This window comes from Phoca vitulina, unplaced genomic scaffold (genome assembly GCF_004348235.1).
Source record: "Phoca vitulina isolate PV1807 unplaced genomic scaffold, GSC_HSeal_1.0 scaffold20, whole genome shotgun sequence".
Taxonomy (NCBI): Eukaryota; Metazoa; Chordata; class Mammalia; order Carnivora; family Phocidae; genus Phoca; species Phoca vitulina.
In genome coordinates this window covers 35799931-35820571 of record NW_022589723.1, presented here as the reverse complement: position 1 = coordinate 35820571, position 20641 = coordinate 35799931, and the positions used below count along the sequence as shown (strand labels likewise).

The following is a 20641-nucleotide window of genomic DNA, read 5'->3' as shown; positions in this document are numbered from 1 at the left end:
AAGAAATTTCTGGATTTTCTACATATAATGCGGCTTGTGGGGAAGAAAATATTGCTACTTTGCAGTTATAGGATGTACTAACAATCTTATCATAATGTTAATTTTTTTTAAAAGACTTTATTTATTTATTTGACAGAGAGAGACACAGCCAGAGAGGGAACACAAGCAGGGGGAGCAGGGGAGGGAGAAGCAGGCTTTCCGCGGAGCAGGGAGCCCGAGGTGGGGGGCTTGGATCCCAGGACCCCAGGATCATGACCTGAGCCGAAGGCAGATGCTTAACGACTGAGCCACCCAGGCGCCCCATCATAATGTTAATCTTAAAAATAAAACTGCCAGGGGCGCCCTATCATAATGTTAATCTTAAAAATAAAACTGCCAGGGGGCCTGGGTGGCACAGTGGTTAAGCATCTGCCTTCGGCTCAGGTCATGATCCCAGGGTCCCCAGATCGAGTCCTGCGTCAGGCTCTCTGCTCAGCGGGGAGCCTGCTTCTCCCTCTCCCTGCTGCTCCCCTCCTTGTGCTGTCAAATAAATAAATAAATAAAATAAAACTGCCAGTTATTTTACCAGCAAAAATGAGTTTATTTGAGGACAGCAGAGAATTACAATTTAGGGTAAGCAAACTGTTGCAAAACCATAGCGAAGTCCTGATAACAAAGGAGAGGAACACTCTCATAAATGAAGAGGGTAGGGGCAGTTAGAAGGGCTGTTATAAACAAAAAGTCCATTGGATTAAAGTGGAGTTTCAAGTATAGCGGCTTTTCATTGGCTGAGTAGTTGTGACAGTCTCTCATTGGCTGGCTGTTGCTGGGACCTGAGGAAAACTTTTCTTCCTCCTGCCGAGGTAGTCAAGTAGTAGCCAATAGTACTGATGTGCAAGGTGTGACTTTTCCTGCTGGGTCTGCAGTTGAGGCGTGGTGGAGCCTGAGAGCCCCGCTTCTGGCTTCCTATTTTAGTGAGGTTTCCCTTTACTAATTTTCGCTAAATAAATCTATCAAAGAATTTAATTTGAGAGATGCATTGCAAACCTTGTTGCTTTCTTTGGTTCGGGCTTTCCAGATTTTATTTTCTGGCTTGGTGTAAATGAATAGAGGAAAAAGCCATTTGGGGCCAAAATTTACAATATATACTTGGGAATACTATATAAAGAAAGAATTTAATCTGTAAAAGGGTCAAACTCTTTAGGGCAATCGTAGGTACACCTTGGTTTAAAAGAGTGCAGTATCCATACTTCCCAGAGAAACCACGAAGCACACCTTTTAGCTGGTTATTGTTAGCTCTACTAATTCATTTACCACAGGTTTCCTTGAAAAGTGAAACTCCCCAGTACAGTAGAAAACACTCAGTTTCAGACACATTTTCAGTTGGATGTTACAAAAAACAAAGCATACACATTAAAATTCTTAAAAATTTGAATTGGAGGGCGCCTGGGTGGCTCAGTTGGTTAAGCGACTGCCTTCGGCTCAGGTCATGATCCTGGAGTCCCTGGATCGAGTCCTGCATCGGGCTCCCTGCTCGGCAGGGAGTCTGCTTCTCCCTCTGACCCTCCCCCCTCTCATGTACTCGCTCCCTCTCATTCTCTCTCTCTCAAATAAATAAATAAAATCTTTAAAAAAAAATATTTGAATTGGAAATGTTAAAGGACTTATATATTAGGTTTCTGTGTTTTTAAAGATTCATCTCTTTGAAGGACACAGCTTTTTCTGAGTGTATGTGTATTTTCTATCAACTATCCTGAGAAGCAATACAAAGCCAAGTATTCATAAATGTTATTTATATGGTCACCTTCTATCTGAAGTAGTTAGGTTTAGAAAGAATTCTTTAATTTCAGTATTTGTTAATTTTAGTTTATTTAGTCACTCAACAGATACTTAATTGCCTACTTCATGCAGAGAAGTGGCTAGGTCGTGAGGACTCTGTGTACTCCTTGCTCTTGAGGAACATGTAGACAGAGGAATGGGGGAGACCTTATTACAATGCTAACACACTTAAACATAAAGCTACCACTCCACATAATAAGCTCTATGAAGGAGAGGTATTCCAAAATATGTAACAGGGAAGGCCTGACTTGGCCTGGGAAGTCAGAGAAAGTTTCTCTGAAAAAGCTGAGCTGAGATCTAAAAAACCAGGTCGTTGTTAAGTAGCCTAGAGGAAGGGAAAGGTGTTCTCAGGTACCCCGTGGGGGAACTCGGTACTTCTGAAGAACTTCCCTCTGAAAAGAGATTGGAGGGCTGGAGAGAGAATATCCAACTTCAAGATTATACTTCAGAGGTCATAGGGGCCAGACCATGAAGAAATCTTTGAGATCATGTTAAGGATTTTGATCTTGAGAGCAACAGGAAGTTTTTACAAAAGTGTTAAGTACAGTAAGTTTATATTGTGAAAGTAGACCTTTTTGAATTCTTTAGTACTTACACTTTTTTTTTTTTTTTTTAAGATTTTATGTATTTGACACAGAGAGAGAGAGAGCATAAGCAGGGGGAGAAGCAGGCAGAGGGAGGGGGAGAAGCAGGCAGAGGGAGAGGGAGAAGCAGGCTCTCCGCCGAGCAGGGAGCCCGATGTGGGGCTCCATCCTGGGACCCTGGGATCATGACCTGAGCTGAAGGCAGATGCTTAACTGACTGAGCCACCCAGGCGCCCCTAGTGCTTACACTTTCTAACCATAGCTCAGCACCTTGGTGGTGATAGTAGTAGTTAGTAGTAGTAGTAATACTTAACTGCCATTTATCTTGCACTTATTCTGTGTCAGTACTTTGGAACATACCCAAGGTATAAATATATTAACTCTAATTCTTCTAACTAGTGAGGTGGCTGATCTTTTACAGATGAGCATACTGAAGTTCAGAAGGTTAAGTAATTTGACCAAGGTCATTAGCAAGTAAGTCATCAAGCTGGGAACTCAGTCCAGGGTTTTCTGATACCAAATCCCCATTGGTTAATAGGAATTCACTCAAAAATTGTCCACTATCCACTTTCTAGCCAAATGGTACATTCAGACAGGTTTTTAACGATGTTTTTAATAATGATAAATTAATGCTTTTCCTTTGATTATTCACACCTAATTGAAAGAAAAAAAGCTTCTCTTAGTTGCCAGCAGAGGGAGCCAGAAAGATTGCTACTTTAATAAAGTTTTGGAATTCTCCAAGTTAGGAGTATTCATTCATAAGCAATTCTGTTGAACTCCTATTAATTGTTAATATGAAATATGTATGTAATATGTTCTCATTTTGATTTGATTTGATTTTTTAGTTTTTTTTAAAGATTTTATTCATTTATTTGACAGAGAGAGAGACAGCGAGAGAAGGAACACAAGCAGGGGGAGTGGGAGAGGGAGAAGCAGGCTTCCCGCAGAGCAGGGAGCCTGATGCCGGGCTCCATTCCAGGACCCCGGAACTGCGACCCGAGCCGAAGGCAGACGCCCAACGACTGAGTCACCCAGGCACCCTTCATTTTGATTTTATTTTTTTATTTTTATTTTTTAAAGATTTTATTTATTTATTTGAGCGAGCAGGGAGAGTGGCAGGCAGAGGGAGAGGGAGAAGCAGGCTTCCCGCAGAGAAAGGGAAGCTCGACGTGGGACTTGATCCCAGGACCCCGGGATCATGACCCGAGCCGAAGGCAGTCGCTTAACCAACTGAGCCACCCAGGTGGCCCCTCATTTTGATTTTAAAAGTAAATATGTATCTAAGTATTGAGAATATGAAAAGATAAGAAAATACGAAGTTATTGTTATCTCTTAGCAGTGGTTTTGCTAGGTTATCTTTTCCACCTTTTTTTGGGCATATGTAATTAGTCTTGTCTAAGTTTTCTACAATGAACATGTATTATGTAGTAAGAAATAACTCTTGTTTGTGGTTTATGTGAGTAGTGTAAGGGCTATAAATGGTTTTTAAAGTGTTGTTTTAGTCTGAGATGCATCACCCATCATTTTAATGCATTATTAATTTACTTGGGAAATCTTTTTCGTATTGACAGGGTAAATTTAGGCCATCACGTATCTGAATCTTTAAAATTCTGAATTACTATAGCCTACATTTAAGAAAATGTACCAAGTAGAAATTAAAAAAATGTATTGTTTTAGATTTCTGGTTGTCACATTAATAAGAATATTGTAGAGTATAAAAGAAAAAATCCATTATGAATAATATATTTGTTTAATAGGATTTAGACTTAGAACTGAGTTTATGATATCAGTTTTCTCTTGCATCTGTCTTATAGAATTGGTAAATAGTATAAAATCAAGTTATCACTTCAGTGGAATGATTACTAAATAATCTGTTACTTTAATTAAAGTTTATAGTTAGTTAGTCTTGGAATTTGAATTTTAACTCTGCCACTTAGTAGTTATTTAATGTTGGCAAGTTACTGAAACTCCCTAGGTTTCTTTTGCTTTATATGGGGAATGAAGATGGTAATAAAAGTCTTTTTTAATTATAGTTGAGGACTATGTATTTATTATTAACAATGAATGTTAATTTATCAGGTTTGCAACAACCTTAGTTTTATTTTTGCCACAACCTCACTTTCAACAACTAAACTGAATTGATTTATCCTCTATAGAATCCATATTTACCTGTACCAATAGGTGCCATAGAAACATCGATCCACGAACTGTACTCACCTACAACCATAGGCATCTCACACTATAGTCAACTCCAAAATAATAGCCACGCATCACATAATTCTTTCCCTTTTAACCTTTGTTTCATTTAATTTCTGTACTGATCAACTTTGCTGCAGAAACAACCCACAAATCTTGGTGGTTTATAACTATTACGTTACACATAGACTTTGAGCTGCCTCTACAGAGTGGCTCTACTCCACATGTTTTCATTCTAAGACCCAGACTGAAGGAGCAGCCTCTATCTGGACCTGCCATTTGCATGGTAGTGAGAACTCAAAGGGTTGCCTGAAACTTGTGATGGCTCTTACAGCTTCTGCTCAGGTGTGCAGTGCGTCATGACTGCCAAAGCATGTCACGTGGCTGGGCTCTGAGTAGTGAGGCGTAGGGACAAATACTCTTCCCATTGGAAGTATAAGCAATTTATAAATCAGAGGCAGGAATGTGGAAGCCTCTTCCAAGGTTGGGGGTGGTAGTGAACAATAATGTCATCTACCACAATTTGTCTTCTTCATCCCAAATGCTAACTTTCTTCTCTTCTGCTTACAAAATACATTTTTCCTTTTGTCAAGGGAAATATCTCAAAAATTTCTTTCAATCACATTACTTTTGAAGTCTAGAACCTCATTAGAATTTTTATGTCTTTTATGTATATAGATTTTCTTGATCCAGACACCAGTTATTTTCTACCCTCCATCTTTCCAACATACAGTGATGGAACAGGGATAGGATATCAATGGTAAACATTCCTGTAAAGAAGTGGGAAGGATGGAGGCACCCAGCAGTCATTGACAATTGTAAAAATCCTGTTGGATAAATGTAATGAGGGCTCCTTTTCTTGGCACTGGGGGATGTTCCTTGATTTGGCCCTGGTTATGCTCCTGTGTGTAGCTCCCTAGTCCATTGTTTTCCATGGTTCTTGGCTGTGCCCTTCGTGAATGTTTCCTTTAATATATCATCCTTGTCCATATTTGAATAGTGTTGGAGGGTATGCCCTGTTGGCTGGGGAATGAGGTAAGGGTTGAATGGCTTTCCTGGCCTGCTTCTTGCCTGTAGAAACCTGGGGACCCAAATATGGTCTAGAAGAGTAACAGACTCTAAACCCAGGCTGGGGGTTGTTTTGGAAGTTGCCTTGTGTCTTTTTAACTATTTGGTTGAGTCAGATCCATGTACTAATTGCTATATCCTTGATTCTTTGGCATATGCATTTTTCTCTAGACTTCAATACAGTTACCTTGAGCTTATTGGGCTTCTGTGGGACCACATCCTTAGTCTCTTCCTGTGGGGAGTCCCCCTCTGAGCCATTTTGTTTCATTGAAAGGGTTTACTGGGTGAAAGGAAAACACTTGTTTCCTTTACTCACTATTCACTGAATGGTTCTTTTGTACTTCAGGTGTGTGTGTGTTTTTCCACACCAAGCGATTCCCCAATTCTCTGTGAGAACCAACCTAGTGTCCTACAGTTTAACTTAATCCTGATACTGACTACCTAGAATTAGCTCAGACCCCACAGGTTAAGGGCTCAGCCCCACAAGACTATCCCCCTCTCACTTCGGACGCCAATCACAAGTCCAGTCTTTTCACCAAGTTATCTCATTTTTTACACGTTAACAGTTTTATTTACCACTGCATGATGTGGTCTGCCATTTTTCCAACCTCCGATAACGGTTTCCTTGCTGTCCATCACCCAGCTTTTTTTTTTTTTTTTAAGATTTTATTTATTTATTTGACAGAGAGAGCACAGCGAGAGAGGGAACACAAGCAGGGGGAGTGGGAGAGGGAGAAGCAGGCTCCCCACGGAGCAGGGAGCCCAATGCGGGGCTCGATCCCAGGACCCTGGGATCATGACCTGAGCCGAAGGCAGACACTTAATGCCTGAGTCACCCAGGTGCCCCCATCACCCAGCTTTAAAGCATTTTTGGTGGTGGTAGGTTGTTAAGGTTGCACCCTGCTTCTGGTGGCAATGTCTGCAGTGTTCAGCTTTGTTGTAGTAATTACTTTGAATTGCAGTGGCTTCTCGAAATAACAAACTTATGTTTCCTACTATATATTGTAGACTGTAGGTCAGCTCTGTAGAAGCAGCCTGTGGCTCCCCTCCAGAACCAAGGCTAAAGGAAAAGCCCTTATATGAGATATGCTAGTCTCTTGACTGAAGCAAGAAGACTGGCACAAAACTTGGACTGTTGCTTCAAGTTTTTGCTTAGATGTGATGTGTATCACATCTGTTCACATTCTATTGGCCGAATCATATCTCATGGGTGATCCCCAAATCAATAACGTAGGGATGACTATTCTTTCCCTATGAGATGCTACATAAATCACACATCTACATATGGAGAGATATATAAATTTGTGTGTGTGTAATAATAATCTTACAAGGAAACAGGAATGAATAGTCTCAAATAATAATAATACAGTCTACCATAACTTTATCGCATAGTTTTGGATGGTGCACAAAGTCAGAATACACACACACACACACACACACATATATACACACATTCACATATACACACATATATATTTTAAGTTACTGGTATATTACCTTAATATACTGTATCTGGCTTTCCAGAGAAATAGAGCTAGTAAGATATATATATTTATAGATCTATATCTGTCTATGAGAGAGAGATTTATTTACTGTATGGAATTGGCTTACACAATTGTGGGGGCTAGAAAATCCAAAATTTGTAAGGCAGGCCAGCAGGCTAGGAGCTCAGGCAGGATTTCTGTGTTACAGTCATGAGACAGAATTGCTTCTTGTCAGGGAATCTTCAATTTTTGCTCTTAAGGTCTTAAAGTGATTGGATGAGGCCTCTCCACATTATCAAGGGTAATCTCCTTTTAACTCAAGTCAACATATTTTAGATGTCAGTCACATCTACAGAATCCTTTCCTGGCAACATCTGAGTTCATGTTTGACAAAGGCACTGGGCCCCATAGCTGAGCCAAGGTGATACAGAACTTTACTGTCATGTATCTCTAGTGCTATTTTGCGGATAGTAGAATATGAACACAGAGTACTCTCTCATAGGTCTCATTGTAAAGCACAAACAAATTAGCTTGATCATAGCTAATAAACTCAGTATGTTTTGGCCGAAGATAATTGAACACCTAAAACAGGGCTTGGCAAACTGTGGCCCACTGCCTGTTTTTATAAATAAAATTTTATTGGAACACAGACATGCTTATTCTTTATATATTGTCTATGGCTGTTTTCATTCCATAATGGCCGAGTTGAGTAGTTAAAATAGAGACCGCATGGCCTGCAAATTCTAAAATATTTACTGTCTAGCCCTTTACAGAAAATGTTTGCCAACCGTTACTATATAGAAAAGGATCTTGTGGTTCTTGTTTTGTAATGGCCTACTCCTAGTGCAGTGTCTCCATTCAAGGATAAGTATATACTCATTAAACACTACAGTAGCAATATTTTATTGTTTAAAGTCACAAATTTTATTAGATTCATAAGAATTAATGGTTTCTTAATTTTTATTGCATAGCCATTCAGATTTTCTTTTAGATCACATATGGATTCAGTCTTTGTGGATAAAATGCATATGAATGCTGTTAGTTGTAAATGAATACTCATGTATCTTTGGGAATGGAAAGTACTTTTTTTACAAAATTTTATCAGTTTCATATTATAATTTCAGATTTCAATGTATCTATTTCTTTTAAGATGGTAAAAAGGTATATTAGTGTGCCCAACTCATCCCCTTTTTAAATTTATTTATTTTTATATTTTATCCTCTTTTTTAAGATAATGGATTAAAAAAAACCTATTATTTCTTAATTTGATTGCTTTTGTATAATATCGATAAAATTGAATTAGACTACAAGATGTATTTGTTTCCAAACCAAAGAGGAAATTGCAGCTTTAGTTAGTGGAGAGAGTCTAGGCCCTGGCTTCAGAAAGTCCTAGGTTTAAATTTAGTGGCTTACAACAACAGCTATTTTATTTGCTGCTGACTGCACGGGTCAACAATTTGAGCTGGGCTCTGTCGCATGGTTTTTCCGCCAGTCTTGTCTGGGGTTACTCATGTGGCTGCTGTCATTTGGTAGCTCATCTAGGGGTTGGTTGGCCTAAAATGGCCATACTGATATATCTGGCAGATTATGCTAGCCAGCACTGCAGGCTGTCGTGGTTGGGTGATTGGGATCCTTCTCCGAGAAATCTGGTGCTCTAGGAGGCTAGCTTGTTCACTCTGTGCTGGTAGTATGCCAAGATGGGGAGCTACAAGGTCTCTTGAGACCTAGATTCAGAAGTCCTGTAAGGTCTCATGCCACATTCTATTTGTCAAAATAATTTACAAGTCCAGCTCAGATTAAAGGGATGAAGAAATAAATGCCATCTCTTGATGGGATGCATGGCAAAGTCAACATGACAAAGGGATGGGCTTATAGGAGTGAAAGGAATGAATAGTGGTGGGGGGCGCCTGGGTGGCTCAGTCGGTTAAGCATCTGCCTTTGGCTCAGGTCATGATCCCAGAATCCTGGGATCAAGCCCCGCATTGGGTTCCCCACTCAGCGGGGAGTCTGCTTCTCCCTCTCCTGCTTCCCTGGCTTTTGCTCTCTCTCTTTCTCTTTGTCAAATAAATAAAGAAATAAATAAATCTTTAAAAAAAAAAGGAATGAATAGTGGCTGCACAATTCACCATTGTAAATTGCTTAGTTTCTTTATGCCCTATTTGGAAAGAAATAACAATAGACTAGAAATAACAATATGACTCGAGTTCTTTTTTTTTTTTTTTAATGTTTTATTTATTCATGAAAGTCAGAGAGAGAGAGAGAGAGGCAGAGGCAGAGGGAGAAGCAGGCTCCCCCCCTAGCAGGGAGCCCGATGCAGGACTCGATCCCAGAACCCTGGGATCATGACCTGAGCCGAAGGCAGACGCTTAACCATCTGAGCCACCCAGGCGCCCCATGACTCCAGTTCTTAAAGTTTAACAATTATGTATATATAAAGCACTTAGAAGTATTTCTGAAACAATTTTGAAACTGAATATTTTAAATGTTGTGCTTTTTATTATAGATGTAAGTATTATGAGAGTAATTATTATCTCGACTAGGTATTTTTAACATGGGAGACATATATTAAGACCTCAAAGGAAGGATATCCTGTGTAATTGTGTGTACGAAGAGTTACACTTTTGTGTAGAGCTGTATTATTCATTCAATAAGTAAAAAGAAAAGCAATTAACTTCTGATGTGTTTACAAAGACATACATTTTCCTATAACCCTGTGTGTGTTTATATTTCTCATTTTAGATTTTAAAAATATTTGCCTGTAGTGTAAGGTTTGTATCAGGTTAGTTCTTGAAGAGTCTTTTGAGTACTTGCAACATATTTTTGTTTAGCTAATGTTTCCTTGCAAAGCCAAGAAAAAATAGAAAACCAAAGGAACAAAAATAGCTCTTATTTTTCATTGCGGTCAAACCCCATCAGAGGCTTTTTTATAAATGTATCTGTTTTGCTCTTGACTTTGTTAGGGATAAACACAGAATGCTTCCTAAATCTGTCCTGTTTTGAGATATATATATATACATATATATATATCAGACATTGGCAAAAATGTTTGTTAAAACTCACCAGAAGTATTACTCTGTTCATTGGTGTGTGTAGGTTGGGGTGGGAGGCATAATAGACCTTCCTCAGTTTTTAACCTTCATATTTAAATAGTTTCACTCATGGCATTTAGGCACTTAAAGAACTCTAATTTGAATACATTTTTCTATAACATTTTCTAGGGACAAAGTTTATTTTTCCCAAATAACCAATTGCTTAACATTCTAAATCTTACTTCTACAGCCTGAGAGCTCTATTCTTGTATGATAAACATTATCATTTATTGTGTTTAAGATCTATATTTACTTTGGAGTTTAATGCTACTGCTAGTGAGGAAAGGTAAAATAAATAATATTACAAAACGAATGATACTTATTAAAATTGGAGAGGTGATATCCTGTCTATATTTTTCATAAACTTTTTTGGGTGCCTTTAGACAAGTTTTAGTAAAGGAACATTTGTTATAGGAACTTGTTATAGGAATTTGTTAAGGAACCCCTGCAATAGGGAGGGGTATTTATACAACAGACTAGATTAGGCTCAAACCAGGTGGTCAGGAAATCTTACCAAAGCAGTGCTTTCTGAGTCTTTCCGACTCTAGTTCTTTAAAGTTGTTTTTTTTTTTTTTCCCCTTCAGATTTCATAGCCACCTTCAGTCCTGAAGATGTTAGATATATTATTTAAATAGTAATAATAATAATAACTATTATTACCTTTTTGGTCCATGATATTTTTATGTAGAGAAATTCCATTAAAGAACGATTTAGCTTGTTATTTTCTTGGTCAGAAACATGATCGATGGCTTATAATTTTCCCTTTCCTCTATTTGTTTCGCTGAGTCATAACTACATACTTCCAGTTGTACAGTGGAAGGCTTGAGAAATAAAGAAAAGCAGATGGGGCACAATTAAATAAGGATAAAGAAAAATGAGAAAGGGAAGAAAGTCAGGGGCCAGGGATAGAGAAGCTGGATATACAGCTTTTGTTTTTCTGGTTTATTTTAACGTTCTTCTTTGCCTCCTCTGTTATGTAAGCTCTAATTTGATGTTATATAAGAGGGGGGAATAAATAACCTTTGGACTACATGGAATGGGGGAAATATTTTTAATTATCACCAATCCAATGAACTGTAGAACAGTTCTTTATTGTGCAGCCTAATCTGCAAGGAATGTTTATGCTTCGTGAGCTTTGCTTTGTGCTGTTTGCTCAGTTTTCAGCTGCGGCAGAGCTTGCCTTGGGTTTAGTAATGGGGAATGTTGACAATTGTAGAGTACTATGAGTGCCTGTTCTGTTTCAGTTAGATATTTAGGGCAGTTTGCCTAAACGTACATGTTGTTTAGTTTATATTTAGGATTTTTTTCCCCCCCGGAGAAGACTTTATTTAGTTGCCCCTATGTTCTTTTTATTTGAAGAGCCTTATCTTGTGGATGTGATTGTGAAATCCTATTTTTGGAGGTGCTGTTTTCCTTCTCTGGTGGATTTTTTAGTGTAGTTCATTTCCAGGTTTGTTCAGGTTTTTAGGTCTGATGTGGGTGAGGTAGATTATTCTAATATCTGTTATGTTAAATATTATGTTATATATCTATTATGTTAAAATAACTGATTAATCTTATAAACATTTCAAGGCAAGTTGGGATTCAGTTGGTTATTTTTAAAATAAATTCTTGGAAGTGAAAAAAATAGTAAGTTGGGATTAATTTTTTTTTTTTTTAGTCTTGAGTCTGAAGTGGCCAGAAGAACCCTATGAAAAAGAATTGTCTTAATTCTTGAAGAAATCTCTTTTGAAAAATGTTGAAGATACAACTGGGGAATCCCACTTTTAGGTCTGGTGGTAGCTGCCCTCCCGTCCCTCATCTCATTCTGTGATCCTTCTTAACTCATTATACATCAGCTATATTTATAGGCCTTCTTCCAAACATGCTAACAACTAACAACCTTTCACTGGTTGTTCCCTCCATCTGAGGTGGAAATTCTCACAGGCTGGCTGTTACTTTTCATTCGAATCCAGTCATCAATATCACCTTCTCAGAACTTTGGGGTTACCCAGTCTATCTACTCTAATCTATCCCTAGCATTCCATCACATCTCCTTCCCTGTTCTCACCTGATACTTTCTTGTTTCCCTTATCTTATCTTGTTAGACCATCAAATTCCATTAGAAGAGAGCCTCTGGTAGTTTATGGCCTTGATGGTTGTGATGGTTTTATGGGTGTGTACTTATCCCCAAACTCATTGAGTTTAAGCATTAAATATGGACAGCTTTTTACATGTCAATCATACTTCAGTAAAGTGGTTTTTAAAAAATGAGAGACTTAGGCTGGTTTATGCACTGCAGTATCCCCAGTGCCATTCATGACATGAAGTAGGTGCTTCATAAAAGCTTAGATATGCAAATGTGGAAGTTTTCATCCTTTTTTGCTATAAAGGACATCTAAGCTTATGTTTAAAAATTTTTAAATACACTTGCATTTTTACATCAAAAATTTATTTTCAGATGATTAGAAAAGTGGAAATAGCATAAATGGTGGAAAGCACTGGACAAGAAGTTTGTTTTTTTTTTTTTTTTAAGATTTTTATTTATTTATTTGACAGAGATAGAGAGTACAAGTAGGCAGAGAGGCAGGCAGAGGGAGAGGGAGAAGCAGGCTCCCTACTGAGCAGGGAGCCCGATGCGGGACTCGATCCCAGGACCCTGGGATCATGACCTGAGCCGAAGGCAGCCGCTTAACCGACTGAGCCACCCAGGCGCCCCTGGACAAGAAGTTGTAATAATAGGATTCTCGAATCATTCTGCAGCTAATTTAGTGGACAAAATTCCATGATCTCCTAGTGACTCAGTATCTGCATATATAACATGAGAAACAGTGTTAACGTTTCATGTGATGAGGCTGAGGAGGTTGTAGGGGTAACACTGCTCAGGGATTTATAGACTCCGTTAAGGAATTTTGTCTTTGTCCTAAAAGAATAGAAAAGTGCTGAAGGATCATAAGTGGGGTGGGGCAGGGTATATGGAAGGGAGTGCTAGTGGTGGTGGTATAACTAGGTTTACATTTTGGAAAAGCCATTTTGGCTACAGTGTGGAGAATATAGGGAAGGGTTAGAATGAATATGGCCAGACTCTTCATCACTGTGGTCATCCTGGTGAGGGATGCTGCTAACTTGAAGTAGGGTAATGATGATGGACATGGAAATGAGCTGTGGAATTTGAGCAATAATGGGGAAGTGAAATCCCCAGGATTTGGTGATGGAGGACCAAGGAGAGGAAGGTATCAAGACTGATTTCTAGATTTCTGTCTTGTACAACTAGATAGATCATGGCTTCATTTGCTGTGTTACCACAATTTGGAATAGGATCAGATTTCAGGAGGAAGAACATGTTTTAGTTTTAAGACACTGAAGAATTGTCAAAAAGATATTTGAATACATGGGCCTGGAGCTTAGAGAAGCTTGGGTTGTGTGTATGTGACTCAATCGTATATAGATTTTAATTGACAATCATGAATATGAAGTGCTTTATAAACCATAAAGGGCTGCAAGTTGAGTTGGTATTTTCCTAATTTGTGGTGCTATTTCAAACCTGGTGATTTTCTACTCATCCTTCAGTAGATGGTTTAGTTATTTTTTTTCTACAAAACTTCTGACTTTTCTCTCTTTTGAACTACTTCCATACCTTACACATAACTATTGTGGTATTAGCACAGTGTATTACGATTATATGCATGTTTATATACATATCTGTCTGTCTTTTTACACTGTGAGATCAATAAGAAAGTGACTGGGTTTTATTTCTGTGAACTGCCTGAGACCAGGACTCATGTCTGTCTGTCTCTTCCCTATGGTATACCTAATACCCAGCATGTAGCATGGCACATATCAAATGATCATAACATATTTGAAAGTTGGGTGAAGTATTTATATCCCTTTATACATAGATGCTCAGTAAATTTTTATTGAACAACTAAATTATCCAGTCCTCTGGCAGTTCTTGAGTACTTGTTTTATAAACCTTGTATAAGAGAAAAAACTCTCTCTACTTCTCTTTATGTTATGGGTTTTTTTATTTTGGGGTTTGTGGATTCCATATTTGTAGGGAGATCAGTGAATTTTTCTGAATATGTGCTTGTATATAATTTTTAAAGGAGGATCCATTGCTACCATCAGATTCTTAAAGAGGTCCATGACACCAAAATTATTAAGATCTGTTAATTAGATATTTTTGTTAAATAATTAGATTTTTTTTTTTTTTTTAAAGATTTTATTTATTTATTTGACAGCAAGAGAGACAGCGAGAGAGGGAACACAAGCAGGGGGAGTGGGAGAGGGGAGAGGCAGGCCTCCCGCTGAGCAGGGAGCCCGATGCGGGGCTCGATCCCAGGACCCCAGGATCATGACCTGAGCCGAAGGCAGACGCTTAACGACTGAGCCACCCAGGCGCCCAATAATTAGATATTTTGACTCCTCTTTGTTTTAAGCAATTTTTATGAAAGTTTTACTCTTATCCTGTATATTTCTCTTTGGGATAATAAATAAAAAATTGCCTTTTCGTTAAAACTGGCCATCAATCATTTTAGCTGTAATCTGTTGTCTACCTCTTAAATATAAGTATTTTATATGGATTTGCATATATTTTAAAGTCTCCTTGTTTATTTGCATCTATAAATTTCTTCTCAGGAGACCTTCTATCCTAAATATTGCATAAATGAAGCAACTGTTGGACTCATGTAGGTTTAAAACATATCTTGATTAGATCTTTTATAGAATAGAGATTAGGGGCGCCTGGGTAGCTCAGTTGTTAAGCGTCTGCCTTTGGCCTGGGTCATGATTCTGGGGTCCTGGGATCAAGCTCCCTGCTTGGCGGGAAGCCTGCTTCTCCCTCTCCCACTCCCCCTGCTTGTGTTCCTGCTCTCGCTGTCTGTCTGTCAAATAAATAAAATCTTAAAAAAAAAAAAAAGAATAGAGATTAGAGATTAATATACAGCATTTTTAATAATGGTCTTTCTGCATGGTGGAATTATACGTTCTCTATTTTAACATACAAACTGAAATGTATTATAGATTTGCTACACTGAACATGCATTACTTTTATAACATTTTTAAACATTTTATAATTTTCAAAAAAGTTATGAATTTACAATTGTCAATTAAAGCTATACCCATTAAACAATAACTCCTTACTTCCCTCTTCCTCTATCCCCTGGTTACCACCATTTTAGTTTCTTTACTTTACTACTATACTTTATGATTTGACTATTTTAGATACCTCATATAAGTGGAATTGTACAGTATTTGTCTTTTGGGGAATTGGTCTATTTCACTTAGCATAATGTCTTCAAGATTCATCCATGTCGTAGCATGTGACAGAATTTCCTTCTGTTTTATGGCTGAATAATATTCCATTGCATGTATGTACCATATTTTGTTTATCCGTTCATTCATCAATGGACATTTGTGTTACTTCCACATCTTGGCTATTGTGAATAATTCTGTTATGAACATGGGTTTAAAATGATCCCTCTTTGAGACCCTGCTTTATTCAAATAGTAGTTCTATTTTTAATTTTTTTTAATTTTTAATTTTTTGAGGAAATGCTATCCCGTTTTCCGTAGTAGCTGCACCATTTCTTGTTCCCACCAACAGTGTACAACGGTTCCAGTTTCTCAACATCCTTGTCAGCACTATATTTTCTGTTTTTTTTTTTCTTTAAGATTTTATTTATTTGACAGAGAGAGACACAGCGAGAGAGGGAACAAGCAGGGGGAGTAGGAGAGGGAGAAGCAGGCTTCCCACGGAGTGGGGAGCCCGATGCAGGGCTTGATCCCAGGCCTGAGCCGAAGGCAGATGCTTAATGACTGAGCCACCCAGGCGCCCCATTTTCTGTTTTTTTGATAGTCATTCTAATGAATGTGAAGTGATATCTCATGATTTTAATTTGCATTTCTCTAATGAATAATCATGTTGAGCATCTTTTTATCTGCTTGTTGATCATCTGTGTATTATCCTTGGAGAAATGTCTATTCAATTTATTTGCTCATTTTTAATTGGGTTATTTGTTTCTTTGTTACTGAGATGTAGGAGTTCTTCATATATTCTGCATATTAGCCCTATATCTAATATAATTTGCAAATATTTTCTCCCATTCCATAGGTCGCCCTTCCACTCTATTGATTGTGTCCTTCGGTGTACAGAAGTTTTTTGTTTTTTTTTTGATTTTTGATGTACAGAAGTTTTTAAGTTCAATGTAATCCCATTTGTCTGTTTTTGCTTTTGTTGCCTGTACTTTTGGTGTCATATCTAAGAAATCATTGTCAAGTCCAATGTCAAAAAGCTTCCTCTCTATAATTTCTTTTAAGAGCTTTGTGGTCACATCTTAAATTTAGGTCTTAATCATTTTAAGTTAATTTTTGTATATGGTGTAAGATAAGGGCCCAGCTTTATTATTTTGCATGTGGCTATCCAGTTTCTCCAGCACCATTAGTTGAAGAGACTCTCCTTTCCCCATTGAGTAGCCTTAGCACCCTGTTGAAGATCATTTGACAACATACATGAGGTCTTATTTCAGTAGTTTTCTATTTTATTTCATTGGTCTATATATGTCTTTATGCCAGTACCACACTGTTTTGATTACGTACCTTTATAATATGTTTTGATATTGTTAAGTGTAAGACCTCCAACTTTGGTTTTCTTTTTCAAGATTATTTGGCTATTTGTGTTCCCTTGAGATTCAGTTTGAATTTTTGGATGTAGTTTTCTATTTCTGCCAAAAAAAAAGCCATTGGAATTTTGATAAGGATTGTGTTTAATCTGTAGATTGCTCTGGGTAGTATTGATATCTTAACAATATTAAGTCTTCCAAGCCATGAACACTGCCTTTCCATTTATATGTGCCTTCTCTAGTTTCTTTCAGCAATGTTTTGTAGTTTTCAGTGAATAGATCTTTCAACTCCTTGATTAGGTTTATTTTTAATTATTGTATTCTTTTTTAAAAGATTTTTATTTGAGAGAGAGAGGGAGAGCACGCATGAGAGAGCACAAGCAGGGGGAGAGGCAGAGGCAAAGGGAAAGGGAGAAGCAGGCTCCCGCTGAGCAGGGAGCCCGATGTGAGGCTCAGTCCCAGGCCCCTGGGATCATGACCTGAGCTGAAGGCAGAGGCTTAACAGACTGAGCCACCCAGGTGCCCCAAATTATTGTATTCTTTTTGATGTTATTTTAAGTGGAAATGTTATATTAGTTTCATTTTTGGATTGTTCATTGTTAGTGCATAGAAACACAGTTGATTTTTTATGTGTTGATTTTTGTATCTTGAAACTTTGCTGAATTTGTTTATTCTTTTTTTTTTTTTTTTAAAGATTTTATTTATTTATTTGACAGAGAGAGACACAGCGAGAGAGGGAATACAAGCAGGGGGAGTGGGAGAGGGAGAAGCAGGCTTCCCGCGGAGCAGGGAGCCCGATGCGGGGCTCGATCCCAGGACCCTGGGATCATGACCTGAGCCGAAGGCAGACGCTTAACGCCTGAGCCACCCAGGCGCCCCTGAATTTGTTTATTCTAACAGTTCTTTTTCTTGTGGAATTTTTCAGGATTTTTTTACATATAAGATCATGTCATCTACAAACAGAGATAATTTTACTTCTTCCTTTCTAGTTTTTAATAAAATTTCCTTTTTTTTTTTTTTTTTTCCGCTTAATTGCTCTGGCTGGGACTTCCAATACTGTGTTGAATAAAAGTGGCGAGAATGGGCATCTTTGTCCTATTCCTGATCTTAGAGGAAAAGCTTTCCTCTTCCACCACTGAGGAGGATGTCAGCTAAATGCTTTTCACATACGGCCCTTATTATGTTCAGGGAGTTTCCTTCTATTTCCAGTTTGTTGAATGTTTTTATCATGAAAGATGTTTGAATCTTGTCTAATGCTTTATGTACATCAATTGAGATGCTCATGTGATTTTTGTCCTTAATTCTGTTAATGTGGTGTATTACATTGATCAGTTTTCATATGTTGAACCATCCTTGCATTCCAGGAATAAACCCCACTTGGTCATGGTGTATGATCCTTATAATGTGCTGTTGAATTCAGTCAGCCCCCTGATTATTTTGATTCTTTTTGAAGCAAAAAGCAGACATAAGCAGTAAGCTAATAAATAAACATATGATATGATGGCAGATACTGATGGATATTATGAAGAAAAGTACAACAGGGTAGGAATTTTAAGAGTGGTAGGAGTAGGGGCGCCTAGCTGGCTCAGTCAGTAGAGCATGCGGTTCTTGATCTTGGGATCATGAATTCAAACCCAAATTGGATGTAGAGCTTACTTAAAAAAAAAAAAGTGGTAGGAGTAGAGTGAGGCTGGGGTTGTTTAGATATGAGGTGTGAGAAGTACCAAAAGGAAGTACCTTTTGAGAAAGTGAGAGAAGAATCTACAGGCATGGGGGACAGCAAAGGTGGGACTTAGGGCTTTTGAGAAATATCTGGGAAGGAGGGTGTGAGAGTAGGAACAGGAGATTGTGACAGAGGATGGAGAGGCTCAGGATGTCCACAGTAGAGAAGGGCATATAAATCCTGTCTTCCTGAGCCTTAGCATGGACAGTTCCTTACATGGTTTTATTACTTGTTACAGATTTCCTCCTTTTTATTTCCTTTGCCTTTGCAGTCCTATTTCTAGAAAGAATGTGCTGCTTTGTTAACCAAAGGACAGGGCCTGAGTTTCATCCCAGATTTCCTCTGAAGAAGGGTGAAATAGAGTAGGTGGAGTCTCAGGGTCTAGCCAAGAATCCATTGCGATGGCTAATGTGATTTGGGGAAAAAAATAATTGTCTCAAAAATAATACATTATGAACTTACATATTTTATAATTAGAATATGTGCCTAATATTTTAAAGTTAGTAGGAAGCAGATTGCTTGATTCAGTTTGTAACAATTTTTAACTGGCAGCATGATCTATAGTATAGCAGTTATCTCCTGCCTATAAACACTTGTGTTGGAATGTTTTGCATTGCCATGAAACAGTTTTCCCGAATTTGTCTTTTTGGAGGAAGTATAAATTACTGTCATGCTATTGTGGTAATAGAAGGTAAAAAAATAGCCTGGAACTTTTAGATGTTTGTTGTTTTCCTTGATAATGTAAGGAACGTTGGTACAAGTATTGTTAAACGTCATAAAGAATGTAGAGAAGTAGTCTGCTTTGTCCCCAAGTGGAGTTGTATTTACAGTCTGGCCCAGTGTTCAATATGCATTTGCCTCCTTTAGTTTTTAATGTTTATTGTTTTGTAATTCCTGAATCCAGATAATTTGATTTTCGACTGATAAAATATTTACTTGTCATATCAGGCAGGGTGCTACACTCAGAAATTAAGAGTACTGAGTTAAATTTAAAATTTGTTGCAAGTAGTCATCATAATGCAGTCTCTTTAGTGTCGTGGTGGTGCCTCTGGCTCTTCTCATTTCACATATTAGGAGCCAGACTGGCAGCAGCTGTAAACTGAAACCTGCTCGTATGCAGTGAGCCTCACAGGGGGATGAAGGGAAATGGAGAAGATTTGAAAACGTTACTCTGTGCGTGTGTGTGTGTGTGTGTGTGAAATTAAAGTGTGACACATTTGCTTAAAATAGAATTTTATATTCTGTTTATCAAGGCAATTATATCTTCATGATAGATTCTAAGACGGAAACTGGTTTTAAACATTGTCTTGTGGAATAGCCAGATTCGCTTCTTAACAGCGTTGTCATAATGTCGCTCAGTGTATAATAAGCACGTTTTACAATGTGTTTGAGTCATTTGTTCCCTGTAGACCTGAAATTTATTACTCAGAGGAGAAGCATGCATTTACAGTATATTCTTAGCTGCCCGTTTCTGTCACTCAGCTGTCAAGGCCTATGGAGTCAGCTAGAATCTGACCAATGGGAGGCCGTCTACCCACTGTTCACAGGCGGATTTGGAGGCGGACAGTTTTATCATGCACTGCAGCGTCCGTGTTACGGTGTCGAGGCAGCAGGATGTAGAGGGCTGTTCAGATTTCCCGGTGGAGTCCCCGAAAGGGACAGCCTCATGGAAAGACAGCTTCTAAACAATAAGAAATAGGAGGAGTTAACAGTACCTGACTTGGGGCTTCTCTTCATCAAGTGCTGCTCCGCAAGGAAGATAATTTGCAAGCGTTATGAAGGCGGAGAAGGATCCCGAAGACGAAGAAAATATCGTTAGAGATCCAAGCTAAGTGTAGCCCAGCATGAAGCTTGTGGAACAGGAAGATTTGTAATGAGAGGGACGGATTCACTGGTTAGGAGTTTGTCTGAGGGCGTGCTTTGTGAGCCACAGAGATTTGTAACTTAATGCGAAGTAGCTTGCTGCTAGCAACCAGAAACTAAATACTGTCTATGATGAACTGTTGGTTTTCTTGTGCTCCCAAGAACAGAGTAGGTATCCCTGCTGTCCGGTGTCACGAAAGATTCTCGGTTAGGCTTTC

At 38.3% G+C, this 20641-nt stretch overlaps 1 protein-coding gene across 5 annotated transcripts in view; it reads left to right on the top strand.

Moving 5' to 3' along the window:
- UACA (uveal autoantigen with coiled-coil domains and ankyrin repeats) overlaps positions 1 to 20641 on the top strand; it is a 94725-nt gene that overhangs the window by 25640 nt on the left and 48444 nt on the right. The window contains exon 1 of one of the 5 annotated variants that reach the window (XM_032417061.1): positions 19884 to 20591. The exons of 3 other annotated variants lie outside the window; for them this stretch is intronic. In XM_032417061.1, coding sequence (XP_032272952.1) covers positions 20553 to 20591 — 39 coding nt within the window. In that variant the 5' untranslated portion in view covers positions 19884 to 20552. Of the gene's footprint in view, positions 1 to 19883; positions 20592 to 20641 lie in introns of those variants that run through there. One more of the 5 variants, XM_032417060.1, reaches the window with a different exon arrangement.